This window comes from Drosophila rhopaloa, unplaced genomic scaffold, assembly GCF_018152115.1.
Source record: "Drosophila rhopaloa isolate 14029-0021.01 unplaced genomic scaffold, ASM1815211v1 contig_2, whole genome shotgun sequence".
Classification (NCBI taxonomy): Eukaryota; Metazoa; Arthropoda; class Insecta; order Diptera; family Drosophilidae; genus Drosophila; species Drosophila rhopaloa.
In genome coordinates, this window is record NW_025335083.1 from 5,749,005 (window position 1) to 5,766,025 (window position 17,021).

General features: G+C 42.1%; 1 protein-coding gene across 10 annotated transcripts; it reads left to right on the forward strand.

Annotated features, from left to right (window-relative positions):
• The first annotated feature begins 875 nt into the window (after positions 1–875).
• On the forward strand, positions 876–15,762 carry LOC108045853 (gastrula zinc finger protein XlCGF57.1). Of its 10 annotated transcripts, none has more exons than XM_017125293.1 (8): positions 876–1,171; positions 4,200–4,306; positions 6,765–6,869; positions 6,978–8,348; positions 10,230–10,397; positions 11,180–11,917; positions 12,668–12,880; positions 12,968–15,762. In XM_017125293.1, exons 4-8 carry the CDS (start codon positions 7,196–7,198, stop codon positions 13,585–13,587), a joined length of 2,892 nt encoding a protein of 963 aa, XP_016980782.1. In that variant the 5' UTR covers positions 876–1,171; positions 4,200–4,306; positions 6,765–6,869; positions 6,978–7,195; the 3' UTR covers positions 13,588–15,762. The 10 variants fall into 10 exon arrangements, with proteins under 10 accessions (XP_016980782.1, XP_016980788.1, XP_016980789.1 ...); XM_017125299.1 differs by having other exon boundaries at positions 6,978–7,736; positions 11,177–11,917; XM_017125300.1 differs by having other exon boundaries at positions 6,978–7,736.
• The last annotated feature ends 1,259 nt before the right edge of the window (positions 15,763–17,021 follow it).

Consider the following 17,021-nt stretch of genomic DNA (forward strand, 5'->3'; position numbering starts at 1 on the left):
CAATCGGAATTTTATAACTATGAAATGCCAAATATATATTCAGTAGAATAATAAATACAAAACTTATTAAGGCAAAATAAAATATTATATATTTCAATTTTTCTATACATGTGCCATTAAATGGGAAATGTGCTATATATTTAACCACACCGTAGTATTGTGATCGGAAACCTAGTATACAATACACAACGCAACAAAAATTGAACTTTTTCCTGAAAAATAATTTTTTCAAAATCACGTTAAAGTTAAACTGACTGAAAACTCTTATGTAAAGTTAATGTGCGATTTTACAGATTGTACAGATTTTAAAATCATAGCTTTTCGTAGTTAGCTTTCGAACTCGTTTTTTTCTAAAAATGTTTAAGTAGCTTCCTTTCTTGTTGAAATTCAAAATAGTTTTGAAAATCAATTAATTTTATTGTGATTTTGAAGGCAAATCATATCACAATGATGTAAAGACACAACATAAACGGAGATTTTATCTATTTTCTCAGTTGCAAGACACTTAAACCTTTTTTTTTCAAAAGTTTATTTACAGAAATGTACTAAAGTAATGTTTTAAGTACATGCAATCACGTCGCCTCAATTTCTATTATTTCTTAGTAAAAAATTAAAAATTACATAAAATTTTAAGTTTACCAATCATAACGATGTTTTTTTTATGTAAGTTTTAATTAAAATCTGTTAATTATAGAAAGGTTTATAAACATTGCGCTTGATCTTAAAAATGAAAAATAATTATAAGTAATAAAAAGAAGGCAACAAAATCCTGCCTCAAAACTATCGTCACAGTGTCCATCCCTATTTAAGGTATTTTTAGTTTGTCAGGTATTTTTGAAAGTTAATAGGTGTATTTCAGTATGTTTTCCAAAGCCGGTCACACTGCTCCTCTTGCTCTTCCGCCCGCAACTAAAACCACAATCTATGGATTCGCGTTAAATGTTAAGGAAATAAAGACACCGAACTAATTAATAAGCCAAATATAAGTGTACAGTGCGCGCAATGCCGTTAGTGACCAGTTGGCAGTGATAATTAAGATCGGGAGGGATAACTTAGATCGCCAATAACCAATTCGGGAATCGCGTCTGTCGAGGGACGCTGCTGCAACCAGAAAAAGGAGTGGTAGCTTAGCTGCCCGTCTGTACTGTGGATAAAACAAACTCAGATACTGGTAAGTGCAATTGGATTTGGCGAATCTTATAGTCTACATTCAAATTGTCCAGTTGGACCCGGTCGAATTTGTGTGCTTAACCATTTTGCCGCCTTTTTGTGCCCAAGCCCCGAAAAAGTAACACTAGAGAGGGGGAGAGGGAGAAAAGGAAAGACAGCGAATCGTTAATAAGAACAACGCAATCGCACACACACATATGCAGGCTCTAGCACGCATTGTATCTGTATCTTGCGGTGTCTCTCGTGTTCGCTCTCTCGCTGCCTCCACACCTCTTACCAGCACTGCCTATTTAGCTGTTTTATAGCATTTTGCCTATCCTTAACTAGATTGTGTGGTATTGCTTTCTTGGTAAAATGCAGGTGCACAAAGAGCTATTACACAAGTTATAACATACCATTGTCAATCGAAATTTTTTAAAAAAGGAAGATAGTATTGAAGTAATAAATCTTATTAATAAAAATCACTCGACGAAGGAAATGAAATAAAATGCTTGCTTACAAAAATTATTTTCTTTTGAGATTGTATTTGTCCTAACTGGCCGCCAAAGGATAATAAGACGATACAATGACTGCTAGTTAAAAAAAAGGGATTTATATATACCTTATAGGGTCGGAAATGTCTCCTTCATGGCGTTGCAAACTTTTCACTAAAATTATAATAATTTTCACTAAAATTATAATACTCTCTGCAAGGGTATAAAAATGTAGTTCAGAGCTTATACAAATAAAGCAAACCTGTAACTCTAATAGTACCGTGTTATATTTTGTCGTTTTGTTAATTAAATTAAATTAAAGGCATAAGCGAGAGTTGGCATTATTGCCTTTTACCAATTATGCGTGTCTATGAGGAAGGATAATGGCAAAAAACAATTTTGAGCTATTTTAAACTAGCTGTTTACACAGAATCTTTTAAACTATAAAAAGTCCACAAGTTTTCTGTTAAATGGTTTTAAAAAGTGTGTGATTCATTCAAGCTTTGTGTAAATGTCCTAATCAAATCTTAATCAAGGACCTTTAAGAAACAATGTTTTTTGTTTTGATATTAGAAATACTGGTGCTTCTTAGATGATCAAACAAAGTTGTTTTAAACTTTAAATGAACAGAACCGCTGGATCCTCTCGCCAAACCGGCTGCACTGGCTCTCTTCCTCTCCCGCCGGACTTTTGTGCTTTCGTTTCGGCTGCCGCCCGAACCGAACGCGCCGCACGAAACGAAGAACTTTACATCGGTCGCCTTTGCCTGCTCGCCTTCTGCTGCCTCCGCGTCTCATTCAGTTTTCAGTTTGCTTTGCTCTGTTCGCCGTTCACCACCGCCTCTCACCCGCGCGGCGTTTCGATTCTGATTGCCACTACTGTTGCACACACACACACACAGACGGGAGAGTGTGCCCGCCACCACCACCATTGCAATATCAAGTAATTTTCATATACTGGCGTCATAAGAACAACCGTACTTTTTAAAGCTTGTAAAACTGCAGTGTGGGGGAAGGGGAAAGGTTCGGCAGAGGGGCTGATTGGAAACAATTGTGTTTATTTGTGAAATTCGCAGGCAAAAAAGAATGCGAGAAATATTAATCAAATGACTTTGCGGTCGACTTTGCTACCAGTGTATTGGTGTGTGAGAGTGTCTGTGAGCTGCGCACATCCACAGCCACAGAGTTCCCATTAACGTCATCATCGTGTCATTCTTGCAAGTTGGAGAGAGAAGGGGCGACGCAGGGTTGCATTTTTGAGAAATTTATTAACATTATAGCACTATAGGCGATCGGTAACTCTCTTAAATTGGCACTTTTCGCCGCCATATGTTGGAACCAAACTCACGATTCCTTAGCCTTTTCCTATTGTGTGCCTGTGTGGGTTTTGTTTAACAATTATGAAATGGACACTAATTGGCTGTAATGAAAATGTGACTCTCCAGCTCGATCCACCTTCTCCTTCTCTGCTTTTCCATTTGCCGCTCTCTCGCTCGAAATTTGAGCGACAGCCAAACAAAATTAAAAATAAAAAAGCGGCGGCAGCGGCAATAATTATAACTATAACTCGAGTTTCGGATCTCGGCATATAGAATGGGAGCCAAAAAGCAAAACTTGTATCGACGCGCCGCCTGTACTCGTTTCTCTCTCGCTCTTTGCTGCTCTCTCAGCTTTCATTTTTTGTCTCGCCTCGCTTTATTTTGTACTTACGCTTTGCGATTCAATTCGTTTTTATTGGTTTTCCGCTTTAGGCGGCTGGGAATTGTACGTAGCGTCGTTCGTGCAAAACGTTGTTGTTGGTCGGCGAGGGGGGTGGGGTTCAATGAATAATGAGAGACAATGTATGGCAAAGAGAGCAGGAGAGAGAGAGGAAGAGAACAAAAAAAAGCAAAGCCGTGTACAAAAGTGCACGAAAAGCAATGGATAAGGGAACGAAGAGGAGGAGGTGGAATAGCAAGAAAGATACAACTTTTTTCCCTGCTGGCAGCCAAAAGCAAAGCAAAGACAGGGAGAGAAAGAGGAGCGGCAGAAGCAGAAGAGCCCCCCGTCTAGAATCTAGAAAAAAAACAGCAGAAAAGACTGGCAGAGATGCACGCACATACAGCTCTTCTAGATATAGATACAATTAATTTGATTTGTTAGCACCGCTACGAAGGGGGAATAGTTGGAAATGTAAAATTTGCAATGCCCCCGCCCCTTCCAGTTCACAATCCCATTCCCTTTGCCTTTCCAATTAGAGTTAGAATATTTTTGCTCTTCTTTCCACGCAGACGCAGCTTTGGTTCAGATGTGTTTGTGACTTTTGCATATATTGGCTGCAAATAAATTTTCGCTTGATTTGCTTCCCACATCCACAATGCATGAGTGTGTGTGCGTGGAAGTGGAACCAAAACTAAAACTGAATCTGAAACTGGAAGCAAGGGAAAAGGAAAAGGGGAAGACTGTACCGCGGGCCGTTCGTATATTTCGTATTTCGCGTAAACATAAACACCGCAAACAAACTGTTGCTCACTGGTTATTATTGTTGCCATGTCCCCTTTCTCATTTCTGCTTGCAGGTGGCCCCAAAGGAACGTCCATATATCCATATAAATATACTTTAAGTCCGCTCCTGGCGAGCCCCCCAGAAATTGGCTGAATCGGGCCAAAAAGAGAACCACATGAGGTAAGTGATTTCAATTGCTTTCATATCAAAATACAGGGTGATTTTGTCGCTCACCACCCAAAGGGGTTATTCAACCCCAATCATTACGAAATATTTTATTGTGCCATATGTCCTATTGTTTTTGGTCAAAAACTGTGTTTACGAAATTTATAATCCTTTCTGTAAAAAGGGTGTTTCTAATTTGGAAACTACTGTTTGGTCTTCGATTTCAAAAATCTGAAATTACGCACTTTGATGTTAAGTCTTAATATTTTTTAAGTAAATCATTTTTTTTTCCGTTTATTGTTAAAATATTTAATGTTTCCCAAATGTTAAAAAGCTTCTAAGAAAACATTATTTTTTTGTATTAAAACCAAAATCCTAATTTTTTTCGTAAGCTCACCGAATTTGCGAAAATCAAAAGTTCGTAATTTGTTCTGAAAGCTATAGGTTTGCGATTAGGTTAGCATAATTTTTTAAAGTAATTTTAAAACTTTCCTGCTTGTTTATAATTTTGGATAGGCGAAACTTCCATAATGATGTTCCCAAATCCAAGTTTCATCGATGTAATTGTTGAAATATTATTTTTCTTGCCCAGAACATAGAAATGTAAATTTGATCAGTTAACCAGTTAAGGTTTTTGACCCGTGTTTGCGGTTTGCACTCGATTAATTCGTTTTATAGCGATGCTTGAGTTACAGTTACTTAATAGGAGGAGGATGGGAGGTCCACCCCGTTTGCAGATTGGGCCATTTGTCTTGTGTTTTGTGCTTGGCTTCATCAGCACTTTACATGCCAGAAACCCGCCCACTTTTTTTTTTGCCCGGGCTTGGCGATTGCACACACACGTATGCGTGTAGAAGACGTATGTATTTGCACACACATATCCTATTCTATTTTCCTACCTCACCACATTAAAAGTGGCGCCCTTTTTTGGTGTCCTTTCTCCCGTTCTGCGCTCTTCTCGATGTTTGCTGAATTATTTGCTCCAGAAAAACAAGAGAGTGTGAGAGAGCCCTCTTCTCTGCCCCCTTTTCCTTAGCCTGTAAGCTGTAACTGTAAAGCGCTTAGCAAAAAAGGACAAAACCAGGACCTATGCAAACACTCCCCTCCTCTTCCGCTCATGCGCGCGCCTTTACTCTCTTCCCCTTTCTCTTATTCTCTCATCCATCTTTAATTCGCAGCTCGGTTTTTCCAACACACGCACACACTTATGCGTTGTCTTTAATCGATTTGTACTTCTTGATATTTACATCACTCCCCTTTCCCCCCACTCTATTCCATCTCTCGTTGCGCTCTCTCTTTCTCCCTCTCTCCTGCTTGCATACTCTGATTGGATATCTAAATCCTGGATCCTACCCCTCCCTTAGTTTACCAGCTTCAAAATCCCAGCTCCACTCCCTTTTTTGTGTCTCTTGTCATTCGTTTTCCTGCCTTTTGCCATTTACAATTTATATAAAGTTATTTCATTGTGCTTACACTGCTTCTGACTCTTCTTCTTCTCCTGATGAAGACATAGCGAAATGGGTGTGTGTTGGTGTGGGTCCTGCGGTCCGCTAATGGGCAATTTATATCACTTTTAATGCCCAGCAGCAAAATCAATAAAACGAAGAGCTGACCAACATCTTTTACAAGAATTAGTCCTGGGTGTGATGATTGTTTTCGAGTGTGTGTGTGTAAGGGCTCAACTGTACTTGTATAATGCATGTACACACATGCAGATGACATTCGCATTTCTCATTGTTAAAGGGTTAATGGTCGCACATAGCGCTGCAAATCCTTTATGTCCTTCATCAGCAGAATCCTTTCAACATGCCGTGAGAACTACACCCCTGCCGTGTGTTACCGTTTATCCGATTATCGGGCAGAGTATCAGAGGATAACAGATTAAGGACTTCTTGCTTTTGTACTGGCAAACGCCCTAAGGTATGCAGCATATTTTGAAAAATTCTAGCATTTGCATTTGGATTGTTTCAGCTTTGATAAAAATCAGTCGGCTATGTCTTAAAGCTGTCACAAGATCGTTAAGCCCAAATTAAAAATTTGCGTAGCTTCAAAATGAAACCAAATGGTTTTTTTATTTTAAATAAACCCGATTGTCATAAATTTTATCTGTCTTTATGAATAGGTTGTCTATGAACTCTTAATATAACTTTGAGTTTATTTAAACTGTAGTTACTTTACATGAAACCATCTTTTAGAAGAGACAAGAGAAAGTCTTAAAAGAAAATGCAATTTTTTTTATTTACTGCCAGGTTTTCGCGCTTTGTCCCAAAAGATAAAATCAAGTGATCAAAAGTTGAAGTTTCTAATAAGAATGTCCTGATGAAAAAGGTTAGCCAATACAAAAATTGAATTCTTTAAGATATGCCTAAAACTATCATCTATTATCGATTCATCAATAATTTCACACAACTGAGGATTCTAAAAACTTCTTAATCCAATAGATTTGATTTCCATATATTTTATCCATTTTCAGGTGAACGAAAGAAAATTGGCTGTGCGCCAATCACACACTCACACGGATCAACTGTTACAGTAGCAACACCACCCCCACAGGAGCAACAACAGCAGCAATTTCATGGTAATTGTCCCCCGTCAGCGTCGAAAAAAGACCAAGAAAAATACCTAAGCAGCCAGAGATTAAGTGACACCACCTCCACCTTCCACTTGCATTTTTTGTTTGTTGTAGCCACGCTCAGCGAAAGCAGTCGACAGCAGCAACAACAGCAATATGTAGGCGCTCCACAGCAACACATGAAATACAACCAAGAACAGCAGCAACAACAACTACAACAACAACCCCCAACAACAAACCAATAATTCCCAATACAACACAACAACATTATTAAGATATAGAATTCAGGGAACAAGCAACGCCACAACGATCGCCCGGATCTGGACACAAGAATGCAGCACGTGAGCGCTGCTAGCTCGGTGCCATCGGTTGTAGCCCCTGTAGTGACCACTGGTGGGACGACGATCACCTTGGGCGGCCCACCGCACCTCCCCAAATCGGAACACAAAGAGGATGGCAAGCCACCGCACGGCATTGAAATGTACAAGGTGAACATCGAGGACATTTCGCAGCTCTTCACCTACCACGAGGTCTTTGGCAAGATCCACGGCGATGTGGTCAACCATCAGTTGGCGGCGGCCCACGGAGGTCAGCTGCCACCACCTCCGCCGCTGCCGCCGCAGGTCACCAGTCATGCGGCGAGTGCGGCGGCAGCCGCAGCAGCAGCGTCCACCAACAACGCCGCCGTGGCAGCGGTAATGGCCTCAGCGAATGCGGCAGCGGCCGCGGCGGCAGCCGCCTCGGCGGCGGGCGTGGGAGGACTACCGCCGGCCACTAGCGGCAATGGGGGCCAGCAGGTGACGGTGACGACGACCAGCAGCTCGACGAGCAGCGGCGGGAGCACCACCAGTGGGGGCACCACGACCACGGCGGGTGAGTTGCTTTTGCCTAAAATGGAGGGCGGCATTCATGGCGTGGACGGCAGCGGCAATGGCGGCGGCGGGCAGAACGTGGCGCTGGCGCCGGACGGGACGCCCATTGCGACGGGGACGCACGTCTGCGACATCTGCGGCAAGATGTTCCAGTTCCGGTACCAGCTGATCGTGCACAGGCGCTACCACAGCGAACGGAAGCCGTTCATGTGCCAGGTGTGCGGCCAGGGGTTCACCACGTCGCAGGATCTGACGCGCCATGGCAAGATCCACATTGGCGGGCCCATGTTCACCTGCATCGTGTGCTTCAATGTGTTCGCGAACAATACGAGCCTGGAGCGGCACATGAAACGGCACTCGACGGACAAACCGTTCGCCTGCACCATTTGCCAAAAGACCTTTGCCCGCAAAGAGCATCTGGACAATCACTTCCGCTCGCACACGGGCGAAACGCCCTTCCGTTGCCAGTACTGCGCCAAGACGTTCACGCGCAAGGAGCACATGGTCAACCATGTGCGCAAACACACGGGTGAGACGCCACATCGTTGCGATATTTGTAAGAAGTCCTTTACGCGCAAGGAACACTATGTTAACCACTACATGTGGCACACTGGTGAGTGTGATTGATTGGTGGGGGCGGACAATGCGAGCGGCGAGCGCCAAACAAAAAGACAGATCAGAATCTCTCAGAACCAAAAAAAAACCAAAAACTCCAAGACCAACTCCAGTCAGACCAAATTCAATCCAATAGAGTACAAGAACAACAACAGCCATCACCACATCACACCAACCAAGAACCAAATCAAAAATTCAACCAACCAAACCAAACAAATCAAAAAGAATTGACAACAAGCACCGCAAAAAAATATATATACTTCATCGTGCGTCCTACGTCTTCTTCCTCCCACTCTCTCATACTCTTCTATCTCGCTCATCGCTTGTGCTTCTTCTACCCGCAAACTCCCATAGCCCCACCCACTGTACTCACACAGAGAGAAAAAATATTACCTTTAATTGGTACCTGTCCTTGTCAAAAAATTATCTCATTTGTCTGGGAACTCGAAATTATAGTTCGAATGTCAAAATTAATAGAATCACTTCACATGCTACTCGTAATAATTGAAATTTATTCCATTTAAAACATTAACGAATGTCTGAAACATAATTTTCTTACCATATTAACATGAAATGAATTTACAGTTTTTAAAATGGTTTGAACCTGAAATACATTTTTTTTGGCACTATTTTTGTTTAAGCTGAATTAAACATTGTATTAATAGTATTTACTTATGTATCAAAGCAAGGATATATTTATAATAGGGACACTCTGATGTTTTAAAATGACATAATGCTAATATTGTTCTGGTTTTTTCTCTGTGTCAACTAACGCTTTAAGCGAGCAAATCTCCAGAGATTTGGAGAACGCTCCGCGCCTAATCCCGCTACAAAATCAAAAGAAAACACGCTCACTCGCTCATACCGCTCCATTTCCCCCCCACCATGATCTCTGCATCACACATCCCCAGCTTCACCAAATCTGAATCATGCTCACATGCACCACCAATCCAAACACTTCATCCAGTGCTCGCTCCACTCCACTATTCCAAGTCCATGTCCAATCCTTCATTCCCGATCGATTCGATATTTAATGCCTGTGTAACTTTGTCTACGCTCTCTCTGCTGTCAAACAGGGTGCCCAAAGCAAAGAAAAGTCAAGAAAGTAATGAAAAGTTCGTTGTTGCTGCTTGTCGATTGCCAACGTCTCTGTGTAACTGCGACATTTAACACTCAATCACACAAAGCAATTGGAACACACACAACACAAGACACACACACATCCCAGCTCACCTGCATAATTATCTGCTATGTAGGGATCTATCTGTATCTTTATCTCTTTGGCGAAACTTTCTTCCGGGACTGCACGTTCCACGCAAAAAAAAAATAAAAGCATCCTGAAGACCAGCATTGAGTAGAAGCAGAGTTGACAGGCACACACAAAACAAAACACACATCCAATGAACATCCACACCACATACAATCCACACCACATCTGACACCACCACCACGCCCACGTCCATATGCCCGAGCCAGCAGCCTCCGTTCGCTTCGTTCGTTCGAAACCACAACAACGCAAGCCACGGCCAGTTTCACACCAAACAGCAAAAAAAAAAAAATAAAAAAAAGAAAGAAAGATTTAAATACAAAACCCACCCACCCACGCAGCCACCCAACCACCACCACCAAAAAAACACTGAGCGGTGCGCGCGGATGGGTCGGGGGATCTGAAATTTTGTTTTTTCTCCGATTTGCCACTATTTCTCCAAACTCTTCACATTGATCCTTTTGGGGAAATAGCCGCATATTCGAGCTACGAGAAAAAAGAAAATGCTTGCGCTAATGCGAATGCGATTTTGTCTTGTCGAACGAGATCAAACGCCATTCCCTATATACAACAATTCCGTTCTGTTCTGCTACCCTCTCCCCAAAAATTCAGGTCAAACGCCGCACCAGTGCGATGTCTGCGGCAAGAAATACACGCGCAAGGAGCACCTAGCCAACCATATGCGCTCCCACACCAACGAGACGCCGTTCCGTTGCGAGATCTGCGGCAAGAGCTTTAGCCGCAAGGAGCACTTCACCAATCACATACTCTGGCATACAGGTAAAGAGACAAAACGAATCGTAAGCACGATCCCTGAACCCGCTCCAGATCCCCGCTAATGGTTCCTCCAGCTACAGTCCACAACACATGAAATACCTTGAATACACAGACACTTGGCGGCGCATTTGGTGCAAGAGCAGCGATAACGAACTCTCGCTAGGATTGGGGGAAATCTAGTTGCACCTGGCATTTGATTATATTCTTATTATCAGCTTACTTCCTTTTATGCACTAGATTGGGCTGCAACTAATTCTACGGTATCAGAAATTATATTGATTGTTCATGGGACATGCAGTCGATTCAGAATACATTGTTTTTGTTAAAGTAGTAGTCTATTAATAATAATCTTTACAGAGCTGTACTTAACATTGTTATTGGTTATGATTAGACTTAATCCCTTTCAGATTAATTCACTTTATGAACCATGCTCATGCACAATTAAAGGTAGTTTTGGAAATTACGTGGTTGATAAATAGGCTCCACATTACTATAAAATTATTTGTCTTAGAATATTTTCAAATAATTAAAATAAATGTCTCAGGTCACATGATTATATAGACGTGGGAAATCCCATTTTTGCTAGTAATTATCGATCGCAGAGACCATGAACCAGTTGACTAGAGGAGATGCAACCAAAAAACAAAAGCCACGCCAGGTGTCCAGTGACCCGCATCCAGCTAGCCCATACCATGACCGCCCCCTGTTCCGTGGCGATGATTACTAATCTCTAAATGTTTTCTCGTCCCATCCGCGCGACACACACACATTTGCCACGCAAGCAGGCGAGACGCCGCACCGGTGCGACTTCTGCTCCAAGACGTTTACGCGCAAGGAGCACTTGCTAAACCACGTGCGCCAGCACACGGGAGAGTCGCCACACCGCTGCTCCTACTGCATGAAGACGTTCACGCGCAAGGAGCACCTGGTCAACCACATACGCCAGCACACGGGTGAGACACCGTTCAAGTGCACGTACTGCACGAAAGCGTTCACGCGCAAAGATCACATGGTTAATCATGTACGGCAACATACAGGCGAGTCGCCGCACAAGTGCACGTACTGCACTAAGACGTTCACGCGCAAGGAGCACCTGACGAACCATGTGCGCCAGCACACGGGCGACTCCCCGCACCGCTGCTCCTATTGCAAGAAGACGTTTACGCGGAAGGAGCACCTGACGAACCATGTGCGCCTCCACACGGGCGACTCGCCCCACAAGTGCGAGTACTGCCAGAAGACGTTTACGCGGAAGGAGCACCTCAACAACCACATGCGCCAGCACTCGAGCGACAATCCGCACTGCTGCAACGTCTGCAACAAGCCGTTCACGCGCAAGGAGCACCTGATCAACCACATGTCGCGGTGCCACACCGGCGACCGGCCCTTTACCTGCGAGACGTGCGGCAAGTCGTTCCCGCTCAAGGGCAACCTGCTCTTCCACCAGCGCAGCCACACCAAGGGCCAGGAGATGGAGCGGCCCTTCGCCTGCGAGAAGTGCCCCAAGAACTTTATCTGCAAAGGTGAGTGCGCTCTATGATTGCTGCTGTGCGTTGCATGCATCCAGTGGAGGCACGCGTGGCGTGGCGTCAGCATAGTGTCCCAGCCCCAGCTCCAGCTACAGGCACAGTCGCAAACCAAAAACCCCGAGCCCGATCCCGTCCTGCCCACCAGTTGCTGTTGTGGGGATTGTTCTCACGGCTTCCATGCGTTGATTTGGGTGTCACGTCTAGTCAGAAACCTAATATTTGTTATTAATTTTTTCAAATGGTTTACATCTGCTGTGGTTAGTACTTGCGGAAATTATTTTCGATTCTTATTTGTTACAATTACTTCAATACTAATAGCCTTTTAAAACTCTTATATTTAACAGTCGAAAGTGAAATCCAAAGCAGATCTAAACAAATTTGACAATCTTGTAGGTGCATTGAGAATAAAACTAATCCTACATCGAAATTAAACACTTAATATCTATCTTATGAACAATACTAATTTTTAATTGAAAAAGTTAGTCCTTACACAAGGCTGACAGATTTTGTAATTTTGAGTAGACCTAAAAATCAAACATTTAAAAAACCGTCAGGTTTTCCATATAATTCAATTACAAATTGTAAAGTACTTTAAGATTTCTGACCAGACGAAACCCCTTAAAGCTAATTTGAATGCAGACAGCGACTGTGAGAGCGATCCCCCAAAACTTACCCGAGCCGTTTTCGAAATTCGAGATCCCCGACGATCAGATCTTCATGTCGCTTCCATTGTCCGTTTCGCAGGTCACTTGGTCTCGCACATGCGCTCCCATTCGGGCGAGAAACCGCACGCGTGCACTCTGTGCAGCAAGGCGTTCGTCGAGCGCGGCAATTTGAAGCGCCACATGAAGATGAATCACCCGGATGCTATGATGCCGCCACCACCCGTGCATCCGCATCCGCAAATACCGGCTGGTGTGCTGACGCAAGTCAAGCAGGAAGTGAAACCGATCATAAGTGAGTCGGCAAACACGACTGCGCTAGCGCAAGCGAGTCTCCCCGTGCCCAAGTCGCCCAACTTATCCGGTCCTCCTACCGTTTCAGTTCCCCACCACTCGGCGACCACCACGATGCACACCATCCAGCAGATCACGGCGGGAGCGGCGGGTGGAGCCGGTGCAGTGCAGTTAACACCGGGCCTGGTGCCCCTGGTGACCTCCACCCTCATCTCGCATAACGCGGCTGCCCAGCAGCAGTCGCAGAAGCAGCAAGCAGCGGCCGCAGCAGCTGCGCAGCAACAGGCCGCGGCAGCAGCTGCCGCCCAGCAGCAGGCAGCCCAGCAACAAGCGGCGGCCGCCCACCAGCAACACCAGCAGCAAGTGGCCGCCCAGCATCAGCAGCAGGCTGCGGTGGCCGCCCATCAGCAGCAGCAACAGCAGTTACAGCAGCAGCAGCAACTGCTGCAGTTGTCCATCCAGCAGGCGGCGCACCATCATCAACAGGAGCAGCACCGCCAGCAACAGCAGCAGCAACAACACCAGCAGCAGCAACAGCAGCAGCATCACCAACAGCAACAGCAGGGTCATCCCCAGGCCCCGCCTCCGCAGCAGCAACAACAGCCGCCGCCCATCGCCCTGATCGGCGATCCAAGTGCTCTGGCACGCGCCGCCATTCAGCTGCAGCATCTGCCTGCGAACGTGGAACAGCACCCGGTTGTTTACTAACAGTAGCCCCTCCTGCACGGCTACACTCCCACCACAGCCCACTCCAGCAGCACGACCAGCACATCGATAGCCGCCACAGCGGCCACCGCGTCAACGCAAGCGGCGTGGTGAGGCCAACGTGCCACCAGTGAGCTAGTGAGCTGAGCTAGTGAGCCGAGCTGACCCGACATCTCTATATAGGACACACACCATAACAAGCACACCCCATATATGCAGCTAGTTGTATGTACAATAGTTTTAGCAGCGCGCTGGTTACGCTGATCTGTGGCTCCAGACAAAAAGTATGCAAAGGTTCTAGGGTGTGTCGATTTTTATAGGCAAATGGGGGAGATTCCAACATTTTTTATGTCGGTAATTAAAAGTGCAAATATAGGTTTTTGAGCAGTTAAAAAAATATATAGTCTTGGGTGCCGTGGAAATGCCTTAACATTTTAAATTAGAAAACTAAGTGATGTGAATATTTCATTTTTGAAAATGAGAACTTTTCTAATTTACAAATTTTTTAGAAACTTCTGTTGGCACCCTTGTACTTTTATTTAATATATATATATTTATCCTTTATAGGATATTTCCTAGAGTAAATTCAGTACAATTTTAACTAACTTCTGCGAATTCTAATCATTTTTGTTTCCCTAAAAATCGAGACACCCTAGAAATCCAAATACAGATTTGGCTCTGTATTCCCAGGTGCAATACCGGCTGGTCAAGGAGCTATCTTCGTAATTTCCCAATCGCAAGAAAGCAAATTCAACACTCCTCTACTAGTCTGCCGCCGCCAGCTTTAACGTGCAATACGAATCATCTCATAGTTTGTTCTCTCTCTTTGTGTATCTTTAATGCTTAGGCGCATAGCGTCTAATTTTATTCACGTATTTTCTACATTTCTGAAATGTGTGCCAGGCGGCGCGTGATTTTGGACTGGTCGATCGATAGGTTTTTAAGGTATCTGATTGCCACTAAGCTGCGCTCAGTGCTCTAATTGGTCCCGAAGACTATTCGACCTGCCCACTCTTCTCGCTAGACACTTCAAAGAAGGGGTTTTTTTGGCCGTAACCAGCGAAAGCGCATCATATTGTATTTTTTATTGTGTTTCGACTAAGTTATGATTATATCCATACGGAGCGACATTCATAGAAAGCATCCTCATCATACATTAACATATGCAGCTATGCATAGGCATACAATTATAATATATACTTTATAGTTTGTAAATAACACGCAACAAGACCCTTGGAAATCCATCGAAAATTATCACAACTGTATTATTTTTTGCATTTTCCAAGGAGGATCATTGATAATGAGCAAGAACACGCGTTCACTTTCACATATATTGGCCAAGTGTAGTCCTTAACCCAGTTTACAATGTCAAGCCCCTTATGTGGGGCTGTGATGATTATGAGATATATATTATTATATGACAGCGGATAAAAAAAGCAGCATAACAGCAGCCACAACTAACGAGATAATGAAAAGGGATTAAACAAAAATTATTATATTTAATGTTAGTTGAACTACTAAAAGTAATAATTGAGAACATGGATCGCAAGAATGGAGATAAGAGGAGCCGCAAATCGGCTGGCGAGTAGTTTTTAGTTGGGCGTCGCCCAATCATTATGATTACAATTACAATTACGATTATGATATATGAATACTAAACCTATAACAACAAGTTATTACCCCACTATTAAAGTTAACAAACAACAACAACAACAACAACCCATATATATATATATATATATATATATACGACTAGGCACAACTCTAAAATTAATTATAACCCTTAACTGTGCTTATGTTGAAAACAACAAACATTAAGAACAAGTTAAAGCCGTAACGAAATAAAAGAAAGAGTAACAATTAACGAGAACGCCCCAAGCGCCACAAGCAACAACATATCTGCTTTAAATTTTACAAAAAATAAAACTAAAAATCTAAAAAAAATACCAACATATTAAACACGAGTCATCGTTTAATAATTTAATGAGGAAAAACATTACACAAACAGACATCCTGACAGACACACACCCACACATTATGCTTCCTTTTAAATGCAACATTTTATACATTTAATTGTCAAGAATTAAATGATTAAAATACAATTTAAATATAATTTAACAAACTGTAATTGTACACGAATAAACGGAAAATGTAAAACTGTTTGTTTGACCATTTGAAGACACGACTTGGTTTTATTTAACTTTATTTAATTTATTCACGTAAATTGGCAGCGAAGTGAAAGTTTTAAATACACTACGAATGCAGGGAACAATTGAAAATTGTAAAAAAAATCATCATTGAAACATTCAACATGTGCAAGAATTTTGCTTAAACACACTAAAAATTCTTGATTTTGGAAGTCGCAAACACTATCATACGTCTATAATTATGTAGTTGATTATCCGTGTTAGTTTTCGGTGTTTTCGGATTTTTGGTGATGTGTATAGATCGCAGTATATAAAATGCATATAGAGATATATATTATTGTACGATTATTAACTAATATATAGCGGATATGTATGTGTAGTATGCGAAAGGCAATTTTAAGTACGACTCCAAGGAAAAAATTCACTTGTGTTGCAATATTAATAAAACGAAATAGTTTATTTGTAAGTTGCGTAGTGCATAACGTGAGAATAGAAGTAATTTAATCCACGCCCACACTCACTGACAGACAGACACGCACCCATTAACCTTAATAAAATGTTTCCTAATCGCAGCGAAACCGAGGAGAAATTAACAGGAGCTGAAAAAAACGCTTGGAACGCCCCAAATAACGTAAACATTAAAAGCAACAAACAGTAACAATACTAAATAGAAACAATAATGTACTATAAAGCAGATACAATACAACACTATATATACCTAAAATATATGCCTATACGACAGAAATTGGACAACAAATGAAATGCATATAAATATATATATATATTATATATAGTATATATTGTACAAGTTACGAGTAAAATGTAATTAAAATTGATGAAGTAGTAAGCACTAAACAAAAACAAATAAATGAGCAGCAAAAACGCGCAGCATAAGCATAAAAACTGGTTTTTAACAAAATATGTAAATGTCATTTTCAGCTGGTTTGCGGATTACAATATTATTTTAAGTCCTTATTTCATTTTAAATTTTATGTTATGAATCCTCACCGGAGGGTCGTTCAGTTCAGTTTAAAATACATCGAAATTAAACTTCTCAACTTTTTTTGAACAAGTTTACAAATAGTTTCGATTCTTATAGATCTGATAAAAATCTGGCTATTCGTTTTCATACAAAATGTACTGTTTAAGTGGAAAAATCGACAATTTATGGAATGAAATTAAAAGAAAATTCTATATTTTGTTATTTACATAAAGGTTATTTTGAATACAATCATTACATAAAATTACTTACACCAAACAATTTTTAAACATATAAAAATAAAAAAAACA

Bases quoted from the DNA above. Each gene is read 5' to 3' on its own strand.
- LOC108045853 (XM_017125293.1), top strand. From the start codon at position 7,196: ATGCAGCACGTGAGCGCTGCTAGCTCGGTGCCATCGGTTGTAGCCCCT. The intron at 8,349-10,229 runs GTGAGTGTGATT...CCAAAAATTCAG, and splicing joins CCACTACATGTGGCACACTG to GTCAAACGCCGCACCAGTGC. The intron at 10,398-11,179 runs GTAAAGAGACAA...CCACGCAAGCAG, and splicing joins TCACATACTCTGGCATACAG to GCGAGACGCCGCACCGGTGC.